This window comes from Phacochoerus africanus, chromosome 1 (genome assembly GCF_016906955.1).
Source record: "Phacochoerus africanus isolate WHEZ1 chromosome 1, ROS_Pafr_v1, whole genome shotgun sequence".
NCBI lineage: Eukaryota > Metazoa > Chordata > Mammalia > Artiodactyla > Suidae > Phacochoerus > Phacochoerus africanus.
This window is the reverse complement of record NC_062544.1, coordinates 234,264,653-234,281,108: the sequence shown is the minus strand read 5'-3', so window position 1 is coordinate 234,281,108 and position 16,456 is coordinate 234,264,653. Positions and strand designations below refer to the sequence as shown.

At 35.4% G+C, this 16,456-nt stretch overlaps 1 protein-coding gene across 9 annotated transcripts in view; it reads right to left on the bottom strand.

The window, feature by feature from the left end:
- CBLB (Cbl proto-oncogene B) overlaps positions 1-16,456 on the bottom strand; it is a 219,481-nt gene that overhangs the window by 25,024 nt on the left and 178,001 nt on the right. For all 9 annotated transcript variants that reach the window (XM_047793123.1, XM_047793131.1, XM_047793097.1 and 6 more), the window contains 2 exons: positions 3,650-3,793; positions 80-177 (listed from right to left, as the gene is read on the bottom strand). In XM_047793123.1, the coding sequence (XP_047649079.1) occupies positions 80-177; positions 3,650-3,793 (242 nt within the window). The remainder of the gene's footprint in view (positions 1-79; positions 178-3,649; positions 3,794-16,456) is intronic.

Sequence of the window (16,456 nt, the reverse complement as noted above, 5' to 3'; positions counted from 1 at the left end):
AAACAGTGGCAGGAATTTTGCCTTTAAATTCTGACCATTTTGATAGAGAATATAAAGACAATATGTTTTATGTACCTACCCTTTAAATATATGCCTAACTCAGGGAGGTTTGATTTCTTCATCTCTGAAGATGTACCATGTGTTCCATTCAATAGACAATGACCATTATCACAAGACCTAGAGCAGAAATCAAAGGACAAACATCATGAGGACAATTACTTTCCATTTAAAAGTCATTTGGGGGGGAATAATGGTAAATAGCCACCCTGCTCCTATAATAAAATTGGAAAATAAATATAAATTTACTTTTCTGGCAAAAGTATAAATAATATTATTTATATACTCTTACTCAAATACCTTAACAAGGCAGAAGTAAATATCCCATGGAGGACAGTCTTTTTTTTTTTTTTTTTTTAAGTGAAACCAAGAATTACAAGGGCCACAACATTGTTGATACCCTCAACACACCTATGGAATTAACAGATCATTTTGGAAAATTTCAATACCACCTTACCAAGTTTTTGAAGAAAAAAGTTAGTAGACAAAAAAAAAAAAAAAAAGTCCCAATGACTTCCTTATGGCCAATGGTATTTAACAGCATATTTTTATTTCCGTAATTTAAGTTTTCCTTATAATAAACTAGAGCCCATTAAAGAAAGAGAATTATTAAACATTCACAAAGCCCATTAAAATTCAGATAGGCATATCCCAAAATCCTGGAGTCTGGTGTATTATTTCACCACTGCCATGAACAAAACTCTGGCACTTCAGACGTCTAGCTATGGAGCAATGACTGTAGGCGTTCCCACTGTGGTGCAGGAGGTTAAGAATCCAACTGTAGTGGTTCAGGTCACTGTGGAGGCCTAGTTCAAACCCTTGCCTGATGTAGTGGGTTAAAGGACAGGGCTGCAGCATAGGTCACATATGTGCTCAGATTCAATCTCTGGCCCAGGACCTTCCATATTCCTCACGTGTGGCCATAAAGTTAAAAAAAAAAAAAAAAGAAAACGACTGTAGCAAAGGCCTTGGGTACACAACAAATATTTTAATCTGCATGCCTGTTAAAGGGTAATATTTACCAAACAAGTGTTTTTGCTATTGGTATTAATGTTTTGGAATCATACTATGAGCACAATGGATAAAACTGGGGCACAGGAAGACAGCTACAGGAAAGGAAGAAAATGAATACACGGATACAGATTTTGCCTTCAGAAGACAGCTGTGCAGCAACGGACCATCTGCTCACCAAGCTATTCAGCTCACAATGAGCTAGAGAAAGCAGAGTTTATATTTTACTTTTCTCTGATTTACTCTGAGTTTTTGGGACAAAGTAAAAATACATACATAATAGAAGAGATAGTGGATATTTGAATAGTTACTGCAAAGTGCTTCATCTGAAATTCATTTTCATTCTCCCTGGTGGCCATGTCTCTTTAAGGGGCCAGAGATGGTTCATTTAAAAATAGTTATCATGTATTGAATTTTCATAATAATGATGGATTTTTACTGAAACTGAATTATTCATCCGCAGTTTAACTTTTTCCATATACTGACAATTTACTTTTCCTGATGTTCTGGGGTTGGGGGGAGACAGAGAGGGAAAAGATGTGTCTAAGTTTAAAGTGCTTTGTAGAGGAGCTAGGAAGATATTTCATCCACCAGCTTTCAAGAACTAACCAGATAAAAAAATTCACTCCAATTAAGTTTAGGGATTATCAACATTTATTACTTCTCTATAACAGTGGAAAGATGGTAATGGTGGTCATAAATCAAATTTATTTTCAGGATTTGGGAGGCCTGCCACTAAAGTCTCATCCAATATGATGTGACAATTAAAATTTAAAGTGTTAAAATTATACCCCTTACTTCTCCAGCGATGAAAAAAAATGAGATCCCAAGGAGATCAAAGAAGCTCATCTTGTTTCAATTTTTAAAAATTGCTATACATTTGTAAGGGCCAAGGGAACTGGACATTTTAATAATTTATATTTGATGTAAAGGAATAACTTTTCTCTAATAAGAGTAATAGACATTTGGTTTATCTTACATGATAAATTCATATCACTCAGTTATTTCTCTGTCCTCTCAATGATAATGTTTTACCAGCAAATATCTTACAAGACCAGCAATCACTAAGAAATAGCTCTGGATGGCAAAGTGTTAATAGTTCTGCAGAGTGTTGATAATTCTAACTATGTAACTCATTAAAGCAGACCTCTGGTTAAAATGAAGATTTGCTTCTCTTTTCCAAGTATGCATTGCTATACTCAAAGAAAGGCATGACAGCATTTTTTTTAGATTTTTCATCTGAAAAAAAAGAAATGCTCGACTCATAAATTGCTTTCTGTTGATTGACTTGACCTCAAAAGAAGATGGCACGCTGAGTAAAGATGACATAGATGATTAAAGTGTTCAACAGCTCTCCTATCCCTGAGTCAATAAAGAGACACTGGAAAGCAAGAAGGCTGGGGCCACCAGAAGTAGCTGAGCCCTCTTCTACGTGCCAGACATAGCTCCAGGGATTTGATTATACAAAGAAAACTGGAGCTCAGAAAACAAGTTTGAAACTGAGATTTGACCTACTTCATATGTCAATTAGATAAAAATATTAGATCATGATTTACTAATTCAATTATGTAAATGCAGAATCAGCCTTCTACTTAAAGGCAAGCTAGTATTTCAATATGGATTGCCTATTTTTATTGTCTTATATACCTCAATGGCGATGCCACTTCAAAGACCAAGGTTGTTTCCAAATACTGAGAATAAACAACTGTCAAGAAGAAAACAACACACTATTTCTCACATTCTTGTTTGATCCAAGGAAAAGTAAAACAGTATCTGACAAAAAATTGTTCAGGTAAACAATTTTTTTTTTTTTTAAGGCCACACTCGTGGCATATGGAGGTCCCCAGGCTAGGAGTCAAATCGAAGCTGCGGCTGCTGGCCTTCACCACAGTCACAGCAAGGGAGGATCCAAGCCACATCTGCAACCTACACCACAGCTCATAGCAATGCTGGATCCTTAACCTACTGTATAAGGCCAGGGATTGATCCTGCAACTTCATGGTTCCTAGTTGGATTGATTTCCGCTGTGCCACAATGGGAACTCCAAGGGAAACAATTTTTAAAAATTCTTTAAGATCTGACTAAAAGTAGCACACCAAGAAAGAAAATGAATATAAATTATACTAGTCTTTACATCATGGAGAAAAATTCTAAGGAAGGTTGGCATAATACCCTAGTGTCTAAACACTAAATTTTCTTTATGAAATACGTGCTTAGAACTGATAAAAATGCACTGAAAATAGCTTATTTAAAATTCATGAATTAATCACTACTACATGTAACTTACCACAAAGTTTCATTAGAGTATAACTTTTTTGGGGGGGTAAGGAGGCAGCAACTTATTCCACCAGACTTACTAGTCAACTAATTTAGTCAAAGGACTTCCTAATGAATGGAAATTGCATCTTTTTTATTGTCTCTAAAAACAATGAAGAAAATAGTATTATAGGTAGAAGAGGCTTTAAGCAAGAAATCAAGGATTTTTAACTAAACAGTTGTGATTCAGCTGCTTCAAAACAAATATCACAAATGATAATGCTTATGCAGATGTGAGGTGATAAAAAGTGGCCCATATTCTTACCTAGGAGGAGGTTTTACATTATGACAATGAGATGGTTGTGAATTCAGGGAAACAGGATGGGATGAAGGAATCTTGTATTCATCATCATCTTCCTCTACTGGATCTCTTTTCTCTGAAAGGGAATTTGCTAATGGACCAGTACACCTACCAGAGGGGGAAAAAAAAAATCCAGTCTAGTTTTAGCATAATTTGAAACAGACAAGTCTAATGTGACATATTCAAATTCACTTATATTTTTCAGTCATTAAGGTACCATCAGAAAAGCTGTTCTTATACTGTATATAAATGAAAGATTTTCAAACTCTTGTTAAGACTCTATTGGTAGAATAAAAGATTTTATAAAATGTCACAATAAGAGAAACTATTAACTTGTCAAATGAAATAAAAAGGTCCTGGAGTTGTAAGAGAATCCATAAAGTTATTTATCAAAACTATTAAAATACTAACATTTTGTTTCAAATTAATTTAAATTGGTAAATTAAGATGATACAGGTACACACATACATATGGATGATTTTATACATAATGAAGTATTTATAGCAAGGTCAGGAGTTCTGTCATGGCACAGCAGAAGTGAATCCAACTAGGAACCATGAGGCTGTGGGTTAGATTGCTGGCCTCACTCAGTGGGCTAAGGATCCGGCATTGCCATGAGCTGTGGTGCAGGTCACAGACCCAGTTCGGATCCGGCATTGCTGTGGCTGTGGTGTAGGCCAGCAGCTGTAGCTCTGATTTGACCCCTAGCCTGAGAACCTCCATATGCCACAGGTTCGGCCATAAAAAAACAAAACAAAACAGGTCAACTTTGTCTCATGAATACTGCTTATCATTGAAAAAAAAAATCCAGTTTAACTAAATGAAACAGTTCTTTTCTCTGTTAGTTACAATTCAGATTGTTAATTTTTTTCCCCCAAACAACTAAGATCTAAAAAAGACTGGAACAATTAGAAGGAGATAATAAGAGAATTTTTTATTTAATATGTAACATTATTTTTACGACTTAAATTCCTTGGTTAAGTAAAAGAGAATGAAAATGTGTAAAATAATCACCTGATATCAAAAGAAATCTTCAGGGATTTTACTCATCCATGTGGGTAAACAAACAAGGCCAATAAGCAAGCCAACAAAAACATACTTTTTCCAGTTTTAACAGTTGTTGCTAATGCAGTTTATCCTAACCCTTGCTGACACCAGTGAAAAATATCGAAGTGGAAAGACAAATCTACCCTGACCAGCTTCAGGACAACCAACAAGTCTGTCAGACACTGGAGGTATATATAAATCCAAAGCTTTTTGTGAATCATGAACCTCAAGGTTAATGTTTCATTAACCAAAATTTTTTTTTAATCTTTGTGACTGCAATTTTAAAGCACCTTCTGTAGAGGGAGCAAGAGGCCTTTGGTATATGAGCCATCAAGACGGAAATATTGTTTTCATTTTTATTTCTCCTTGCTAGTTAATATGAAAGCAATTTTAAGGGCTTTTCTCTATGCCTACTATAAGAAGACATTCTGAAAAACTTAAAGATTTTCAAATTTCAACTAAATATCTGAGAGTCTAGGAAGTTCAGAGATGAAAGAAAAATCTCTCCTAAGATTTTTCAAAAGTGTATTTTTAACCATCTTTGAAGACTTTTTCAATACCAATTTTTGAATTCTTGTTTATTTGAGCGAACTTAGAATTCAAATGATGGTTTATGGTGAGATGAAGGCACAGTGATACAGTGACAGAAAGTCAACTGTCACTGCCCAGAGCACAAGCTAATAATCTCATTAATAACCTAAGGGTTACACCTACTGTAGTTTAACCTTGGAAGACGTACATTTCAAATGAATGCAGTATGTGAACTGCAAAATGATGACCTGATGCGAATGAGAGCAGGAATTTCAAACATTCCCTTTTTACAAGTTCTTATAAACATGGTTATAAATTTAGCTAACTCAAGGACTAGAATGGGTTCTATTAGCAAAAGAAATAAGAAAAATACATATCCTTTCTATGTCCTAATATACTTTCATGTTAATGAATTTTTTTCCCAATGCAATCAAGCATATACTGTATAAAAGAAAAAGACTTGTTGACCAAATATTCAACAACCACATTAATGTCAGGAATGTTCCATCTGCCTGTTGCAGCTTAGTTCCAAAAAGTTAAGAGTTTTCAAAGAAGCAATGCACTGTGATGCAAAAAAAAAAAAAAGGGGGGGGGGACGACTTTTGAAATCTCATTTGTTCTGGCTGATTCCATACTTCACCCAAAATAATAAATAATTTGAGTAATTTCCCCCTACTCTTTAGCTCTGCGGCAAATCAACAGATGGAGTATTTCTGAAGAAAATGAAAAACAAAGCCCATCTAATATTTTATGGAATTATAAGGGCTTGCTGCTAAAACTTACTGGTCATAGATAATTAGCTTAAATGGAGTTTAGTGAATTATATCTAGAAGTGAAAATAGGCTTCAAGTGATGTTAGCTGCATATCTAAGTCTGAAAAGAAAAAAATGCTTAGATATCTCATTTGTCACTATTTTAATAAAGTTCTAAAGAGTCAGATTTTATTTTTCTTATTATATTTTTAGTATAAACTTTTAAAATCAGTATAATAGTCTAGTTAAAATAAGCCAATTTATGAGAATATCATACCAGTGCATTTTACTAATATTATGTAAATTTTTATACAGAATTGATTTTCATTCTGGAGAAAAATAAAAGCAATTCTATGATTAAAAAATAGAATCATAAACTATGAACTTTGGGTAAATTATGTGTTCATTATTTTTAACAAATGTATTCCTATGATTGTGGATGTTGATAATGAGGAAGACTAGGCATTTGTGGGGACTGGAGGTCTATGGGAAATATCTGTACTTTCTCCTTAATTCTGCTGTGAATTTAAAAGGGCTCTAAAAATATAAAGTCTTAATTAAAAAAAAATAACAGACAAGGAAAGTACAAACAGATGAAGTTGTACATAAAATACCAAAAAAGAAATCTCAATTCATTTAAATCATTACATTCCTTGTAACTGTACACGGATTTTTTTCCCCTTCATAAACTCATTCAAAAAGTAGATTCAGGGAGTTCCTGTTGTGGCTCACTCAGCAGGTTATGAATCTGACTAGTATCCATGAGGATGTGGGTTCGATCCCTAGCTTTGCTCAGTGGGTTAAGAATCTGGCGATGCCATGAGCTGTGGTGTAGGTTGTGGAGTCAGCTCCGATTCAAATCCCAACCTGGGAACTTTCATATGCTACAGATGCAGCCTTAAAAAGGAAAAAAAAAAAAAGGTTCAGTTCTCCTTGCAAGGAGATAAGCAGTAAAAATAATAAGTTTAAGAATTTCATTAGCTATCATGTATGTTTACTTTGGGTAGTGGAGAAAATATCTAACTTACAGGACATGGGAAAATATTCAGTCATTGATTTAGCACATGAGAAATTTTTAGGATACCAGAAGAATAGATCAATTTTATTTGACTGGTTCCAAGTCAGAGCTGCCAAGTAATCCATCCTACTATCATTTACACCAAGTACTTCATTCCATTTATATTATCATCACACATTCAGAGACTGTTGTGCACTGTGGCTGTCATTCCTGAGTTAATTCACTGGTAATGTACAAGGACACACTCTCTTCAAGATATACAGCCATCTTCTCCACATTCTGCACCTCTTGTTAAATTCAGTGTTATTTAAATATTTAGTAAGAAATATATCCACTTTCTTCATGGGCATACTTGAAACAAACCAAGAATATAATTTCTAATGCTGTCCTTAATTAGTGATTTTTGCATTTTGGAACTGAAGGCTCACAGGTGCTGTCCTCTACAGCCTGCTATATTCCTGGTGTGAGAGGCATGGAATCAAAGGGTAACCTTCTGCACATCCCTTTGGCTTTACCTAAATAACTTATACCTCAAACATCACCCTGCCCAAGTGCTTTGCTTTTCCTTCACTTGAACAATTCCTGATACTTTCATTAATCCATCACCTTTTCCAGAAAAAAAAAAAAGTAGAAACACACATTTTTACTGTCTATAAATGAACTTCCTGTGACATTGTCCCATAAAATGGTAATTTTCTTTGAACTTCAGTCTTTTATGTGTATTTAGTAAATGTTCATCCACTGACATTGTGTTTTCTGTAAAGTAATTTACATCTTTCTTCTATTTCTGTCTTAATTGCAAAACACTGAAGAGCACATCCTGAGTCAACTGAGGCCTGGTATGGTATGTGTTCCATGAAGCACCATAAACTTTTAGACAAAAAGAATGAAAGGGAGTTCCCGCCGTGGCTCAGTGGTTAACGAATCCGACTAGGAACCATGAGATTGTGGGTTCTATCCCTGGCCTTACTCAGTGGGTTAACTAACGATCCGGCGTTGCCATGAGCTGTGGTGTAGGTTGCAGATGCGGCTCGGATCCCGCGTTGCTGTGGCTCTGGCGTAGGCTGGCAGCTACAGCTCCGATTCGACCCCTAGCCTGGGAACCTCCATATGCCGCGGGAGCGGCCCAAAGAAATAGCAAAAAGACAAAAAAAAAAGAATGAAAGGCTATCAGACAAAAACATGACCAAGCTGTTACAGGAAAGAAAGCTATCATTTTTAGGATCCTTTCATAATGTAGAAAAGCATTCAAGATATGTCATTTTGCTTGTTTTCTACATGTAACAATCATCTTTAATAATCTCTGAAGGCGAAGTTTTAAAAAATATCTTTTATTAAAACTGAATCCGGAGTTCCCGCCGTGGCTCAGTGGTTAACAAGTCCGACTAGGAACCACAAGGTTGTGGGTTCGATCCCTGGCCTTGCTCAGTGGGTTGAGGATCCGGCATTGCCCTGATCTGTGGTATAGGTCACAGACGCAGCTTGAATCTGGCATTGTTGTGGCTCTGGTGTAGGCTGGCGGCCACAGCTCCAATTAGACCCCTAGCCTGGGAACCTCCACGTGGGGCAAGCATGGCCCTAGAAAAGAAAGAAAGACAAAACAAACAAACAAACAAAAAACCCCTGAATCTTCAGAGCCTGCCCATATTTCTTCTATTAACTATCCTAATCCTGACAGAGAAAACACCAACTCAGAGAAATCAGAGACCATATGGAGAAAAGTGGTTACAAAAATCTAGCTCTATTTGAATTGAGTATTGCATGACTGCCACATGTAAGTCATTTCCCCAGTATCTCAGAGTGAGTTTTATAAATATATGTACTAATTTTGAAGATTCTTTGATGATGTCAAGAAGAATCAGAGTGGTATATTATTAGACTGAATATAAGCCTTAAGCTTTAATGATAAGCATTCTCACTGACTTGTTCATAAAGTTGAAGAAACACATTTGAAGTTAATTTTTAACTTATTCAGGACCAGTATTCATTTCTAACACTTTTAGGGGACTGCTTTAGAAATCAAGAAAATAGATATTGAAGGAACTCTTTTTTTTTTTTTTTTTTTTTGAGACTCTAGTTTTCTAACACGTGTTGAACATTAAAGACTTCATGGAGTTCCCGTTGTGGTGCAGTGGAAACTAATCCAACTAGGAACCATGAGGTTGCGGGTTCGATCCCTGGACTTGCTCAGCGGGTTAAGGATCTGGCATTGCTGTGGCTGTGGTATAGGCCAGCAGCTGTAGCTCCAATGAGACCCCTAGCCTGGAAATCTCCATATGTCGTGGGTGGGGCCCTAAAAAGACCAAAAAAAAAAAAATGACTTCAGGATGATATTTAATGCGGGAGTATTTATAATTGCCAATAACTTTACACAAGCCAAATGTCCTTTTGGAGGGATGGATAAACAAACTGTAGAGTGTTTTACAATGGAATACTTAATCTGAACAAAAAAAAAGGAACAAACTATTGATTAATGTTTGATAACCTAAATGAATCTCTAATGCATTGTGTTAAGTAGAAAGAAGCCAAACTCAAAAGGCTATATATACTCTATGATTCTATTTATATGACCTTCTAGAAAAGGCAAAACTATATAAACATGAATCAAATTGGTAATTTCCAGAGTTTTAGGAAAAGGGCTGAAACTGCCACGAAACCCAGGGGATTTTTTGAGGTGATGGAACTGTTCTGTATCTTAATTGTGATACATGACTGTATTTGCCAAAACTCAGGAAACTGAACATTAATAAAATGGGGTGAATTTTAATTTACCAATTGGAAAAATTTCATTTTAAGGTTAAAAATTCATTTTAACTCATTTAAGATATTGCAGATAAGCATCTTTCACAAATAAATATGCTTAATATCCCTAGTGACATTCAAATCACTTATCTAATTCCATTTGAGTCTACAGAGAAATGTCAGCAGAAATGTAAGAAATTCTTGAATGTAATGCCATTTGCAGCAACATGGATGGAGCTAGAGTCTCTCATACTAAGTGAAGTAAGTCAGAAAGAAAAAGAGAAATACAGTATGATTTCACTTATATCTGTAATCTAATATATGGCACAAATGAACCTTTCTACAGAAAAAATCATGGACATGGAGCACAGACTTGTGGTTGTCAAGAGGGAGGGTGAGGGATTGAGAATTTGGGGTTAATAGATGGAAACTATTGCCTTTGGAATGGATAAGCAATGGGATCCTGCTGTACAGCACTGGGAACTATGTCTGGTCACTTGTGATGGAGCATGATAATGTGAGAAAAAAGAAGGTATACATGTATGTGTGACGAGGTCACCTCGCTGTGCAGCTGAAAATTGCCATCACACTGTAAATCAGCTATAATGGAAAAAATAAAAATCATTATTAAAAAAAACAAAATTCTTGAATGTGGAAGATATGCCGAGATGCCCTCACTTAATGTGAAAATAAAATCTTATTTTAACCCTATACATTTTCTATGAATGGATCAATATGTTCATGGAGAAATAGAGGCTATATGGTAGATTATGCCTCCATGGGACAAAAAAGAGAGTGTAAGCAATGTAGTTCAGACTGCATATTTAAATAGAATCCAATGGCTCATGTTTCTAAGGCCACCTCATTATTTATGATCATAAATCAGTTTTATGGTCAATTACAAGTAACAGATTTGTCAGACAACTTGGATTGACATTAATATCAGTTTTCATCTAGCTTTTAGTCAGAGAAAATGAAAGATTAGTGGAATTAGTGGCATTCCCCCACCCGGATTTTAGCCATCCTCCAAATGTCATTTGCCCACAAAGGATGAGACAGAAGTTATAATTCTATCTGAATTTAGAAATTATAATACTAAAATAAGAAGAAAAATAATGCCCATAGTATTTACTTTGAACCCATTCCACACACTATTTCTCTTTCTGTTGAGACTAATTTGAAATGATATACTTGCAGCCCTCAATTCTTTTCATCAATCTGTCAACAAGTAGGTTCTTAGGGACTCATCACAAAACATTAGAAAACCTATATTAGGATGGTTAAGCTGCTTTGCAGGAGATTTCAACAAAACTTCACTTATAAACCAAGAATATACAGAAAAAATAAAGTCTAAGTTTCAAATACTGAGTCATATTAGTAGGTCAAAACCAAACGTTTGTACCATTTCTACATGCTACATTAATGAGAGAAGACCACCACAGCGATCAGAGTGAACAAACTGAAAAGGACTCATCCCACACCATCCCATATATATCCTGTCAATTGACAAAGGACAGCCATCTTCCATAACAGTGTGCCTGTCCATCTACCCAAGGTAAACAAAAAGCAAAAAGAGTGTGTCATCTTGGCAAATCCCAAAAATATTTTAAGATACTAGAATGAAAGCTGGTTCAAAAATTCACAGAAGAACATCAGTTTTTAGTCACCATGGTTAAGAAAAGAGTAGCTCTTACATACACTTTGATCTTCCATTTCCTTATCTTTAAATCAATGATATTATTATTGGACATTAATAGGATTAATATAAAACTGAAGTGCCTATTGCATCCTCAGGTGGCAACAACAGAACATGCTTTCCTGCTCTTTTGCCATTAAACAGAGTCATGAAGCCCAGTATGCACCATGTCTAAGATGAAAAATTTTCATCAAGCTTATTACCTTTAAGCAACAATGTTTAATAGCTTGTTTTACTAGCTCCTATGGCTTAGTCCTTTTTTCTCTTTCTTTTACTCTCCAGTCAAAAACAGCAAAACAAAACACAAACTTCCCCACTCTCATGAATTTGATTTCTGTTTCAGTCAAATTGGTCTAGCTTTCTCCTTTTGCACCTGTCTATAGACCATTTTGGCCAATACTTGAAGACAGCCACACTCACAAGCACCCACACAGCATGGATGTCAATGGGATCTGGAGTGTGGACCTCTTAGATACCTCACTGGAAGGAGGCAGTAGTTGAGGCTACATTTGCAAATCCACATTTCTAAGTTTATTTTCCCCAGCAATTTGTTATATAAAGGGAGATTTTGATAACCAATGATAGATAATGTTTATTAAAATTTACTACACAGAAATGTTCTAAATAAGTTTTCTACAATATCAACATTTCAGGGGTAAGTGGTATAGTTTTTGTAAGGTGATATTTTAATATATGAGTTCCTATATTATTTTTTTAAATCTTATAGGATTATATTAATATATCTAAGAGACTAACCAATCTACTAAATTTGGGCACTGGCCGTGTAGAAATGACTTCATCAGCTTTAGAACCTACTGAAATATTTACCCGAATATCAAGTTAAGGCTTAGATAGTATGCCCAACAGGCCTCTTAACATCACTAATTGGATGCATGGTGTAATAGGCATCTCGAACTCAAGAGATCTTAAAGTCTTAATCTTACTACCTCTGCCCCTTTCCCACACCTGCTCCCTCTCCAACCTCCCTCCCCCTTTGGTAAATGGCACCAACCCATTCACCTAGTTTCTTTAGCTAAAAACCTACATAAGTATCATCCTTGACTTATCATACCTTGTAGACATCCAGTTTATTAACAGGAACTGCTGGATCAAAATACAACCCAAAACAGACCCTATAATTCCATCTACATCACTCCAGTCAAAGCCCTGTCCATCTTACTGGTCCATCAAATCAGATGACTATTCTCACCCCTGGTCTCCCAGCTTCCCCTTCTGTTCTCCTAAAGACAATTCTCCATGTAGCCACCAGTGAAACTCTTTAAAAATGCAAACCATCATGTTACAACATTGATCAAAACCTTTCATTGGCTCCTAAAACTAACCAAACCAAAATTCTTATGCTGGCCTTAAAAGAAGTATACAGTTTAGCTCCTGTATACCTTATTCAGCTCCAGCAAGCCCTTCTTGCTCTTCTCCAGATTGCTAAAAGGATTCACTTGCCTGTTTTGCACTTGAGTTCTGCCTAGCTTTTATGCTCTTCACCCAGACAACTAAAGGTTTCCTCCCTTCTTTCAGGTTTCTGTTCAATATGACCCTTTCCAATGGCCTCATGTAAAGTATAAACCTTGCTATCACTCTTGATCCCTTCCCCTGCTTTATTTTTCCTCCTAGCGCTTACCATTACCTGGTAATTTACTATAGTTACTTGTTTACTTTCTGTTCTCCCTAACTAGAGCACAGATTTCAGTGATGAGATTTGATCTTGTTCATTCTGAATCTCCAGTCAGTAAACACAACTGAATGAAAATAGGATAGCCAGGCAAAATTTGGATTCTCGAGTTCTCGAGCTTAAAATATCAGCTTTTTTAAAAAAAAATATAACAATGATCATCACCACTCTCAACAACAAAAAACTTTTTATAAAAAATGGCCTTTTGATTCATCTGTATCAGAAAGCTTAAGATTAATATATCAAAAGTACAGAAGACCAATTTCTAAAAGACATGGAACAAGAAAAATATTCTAAAAAATGATTATTTCTCAGCATTCTAGAACATTATCTTACCTGGAAGTAATTATTCCATTATTAATCACAATAATTCCTTTGCTTATTTGCCAACATTTTGTGTGAAATAATGATTTTTAACTGTGTCAGGTTTCATTTAGTTTAATTTTGAGAAATCAAATTATTCCAAGATAAATATAATTTAGTAAATATTGACACTACAATGTGAAAATCATCAATAGATTTCTTCCATTATTCCCCTAAAATTGAAAGCATGTTTCAAGCTTTTAAGAACTTATATTTATAGCTGAGTGTTAATCATCTTAAATAGAAACCATTTAAGAAAAAATAAGTAAATCTATACACACTAGTACAGTTTCAGCTTACTTTTATGACAAACTATTTTTTAAAAATAAATTCTAGGAGTTGTCTGGTGGCCTAGCAGTTAAGGATTCATCACTGTCACTGTTGTGGCTCAGGTTTGATCCCTGGGAGCTAGGAACTTCTGCATGCTGTGGGCATGGCCAAAAATAAATAAGTAAATTCTGTATTCTCCCAGGTCTCCAGGTAAATTATACAATAAAAGTGACATAATTGCTGGAATTCCCATTGTGGCTCAGTGGAAAAGAACCCGACTAGTATCTGTGAGGATATGGGTTCAATCCCTGGCCCTGCTCAGTGGGGGTTAAGGATCTGGCGTTGCTGTGAGCTGTGATGTAGGTTGCAGACACAGCTCGGATCTGGTGTTGCTATGTGGCATAGGCTGGCAGCTATAGCTCTGATTCGACCCCTAGCCTGGGGCTCCCATATGCCACAGGTGCTGCCCTAAAAAGCAAAGAAAATTAAAAAACAAAAAAACAAAAAACATAATTGCAAACACTGTTTTATATGAAAATAAACATTATCAAAGATCAGAGTAGCCTCTTCCATCAATTTAATGGGAAGCAGAATAACATCAAATAACTTAACAATTACACTTCAGTAAATATTTATAATAACATAGTAGAGATTTCAAGGTAAATATTAGCTTGACATTACTGAATTCAACATTTGGGGCTTTCAACATTTGTGAGAACTGTCTACGTTTATGTTGGGTAGCAATTTGTTATTTGGGTTTGGCCTAAGTTTGAAACCTGCACGAAGACTCTAACATGGAAACATGTACTGAACATCCAACTTCCCTATTTCAATGAGTGGCATTTGGCTAATACCTCTCTTCTATGCCCCTCCAGAGCTGAGGATCTTCATTCTTAATGTACTCTGCTTATACATTCTAATGAAGCTAAAGGAGACAAAACAAAAAACAAAACAAAAAACCCAGAGCAGTAATCCCACTTGTACTAGCTTCAGAAATGGGATGCAACCAACTATGAATGAACATTCAAGCTGCTAAGTATTTTCCTGTGTAATTAACACTATAGATAAGTATCTCTTGAAATAACACACTGCATGGAACCTAAAAAACTGAAGCTCAAAGGATTTTAGAAATCATTTAAGATAAACAGATCCCTTCATTTATCAGATGGATGAGGTGAGGTCTAGAGAAGTTACCTTGTTCTATTTCTGAATATTCAATACTGGAGTCACATCTGAGACCAAGTCTGAATTTAATGTTCACATCATAATTCCATGCTGGTTTCATAATAAATACAGTTTAGCATAAATGATTAAGAAAAATACCTATTTGAATATTAAGTGACAAAGGAGGGTGTGAAATTCTCTCTACAATATAATCGAAATCATATTTTAAAAAAGTCTAAAAAGAAAACGTCAAAATGTTAAAACTCTGGGCAGTGATATTTGGGGTATGTATTTGCTCGTATTTATTTAATTTTTTTCCTTTCTTTTAGATATTTTCTATGTTTTCTTCAGTGAACAACTGCTAGCTAAATGTCATAATAAAAAAATAAAATGGAGAGATATACATGCCATTAAATGCCAACACTTGTATTGTTACCGATGGTTAATTTGCAGCATGCAAAACCAAAAACTAATTTTCTGTTAAGGATGCATTGTCAAAATATTTCTCTGGTTAAGTAAAGCAACTGCATTGTTTCTCAGGAAAAAAATCAAGAGTAAATGGTGAGAAAGTATATCCATGTGCATATACAAACTGCAGTATTAGAAAATATGCATTTTACTATGAATCTCTTATTTTTATAGGAAAAACAAGCACTTAATATTAAATATAAATGAAGCAAATTGTAACCTCTGCCTCTTATTCCACTAGCCAATATGAATTTAATAAACCGAATGTAAAAATTTTCATCTCTAATTACCAAGATTTCATTTACTTCATTTTCTGATGTTCTCTGAATTAGAGGTAATTGAGCTTGGATGTTTTAATTACATATACGTACATCCAGAGTTCATTTGGGGCTACAATATCACATGTTATTACTGAGGTAGAACTTGTTACAGAAATATGTGCATTTGCTTTTAACTTCAATGTCTGCTACAAATCTGGCAGCTCCAAGAAAAGTGACCACTGGAGAATGGTCCATTTAGCTCAGTTTCCCACTGTCCTTTAAGTTATGTCAAATTTCACACTCTTGCTTTTTCTCATGCATACCCTTTCCCAGTTGTGCCCATCCTCCGTGACTCAGGAAATTTCCATCCTCTCTATAAAACATCCTTGACTTACAAAGTCTATAACAGCCTCTCCTCTAAGCTTATATAAAAACTAACAAGTTAGAAGTTCCCGTTGTGGCTCAGTGGCAACGAACCCAATTAGTATCCATGAGGACAGAGGTTTGATTCCTGGCCCCACTCAGTAGGTTAAGGATCCTGTGTTGCTGTGAGCTGTGGGGTAGGTCACAGACGCAACTCGGATCCTGGGTTGTTATGGTTATGTGGTAGGCCTGTAGCGGCAGGTCCCATTAGACCCCTAACCTGGGAAGTTCCTTATGCCACAGGTGCAGCCCTAAAAAAAAACCAAAAATAAAAAGCAAAAAAACCTAACAAGTTATATTTATACAATTTAGTGCATAATGTTCTCTTGTGACTTCACATATATTAA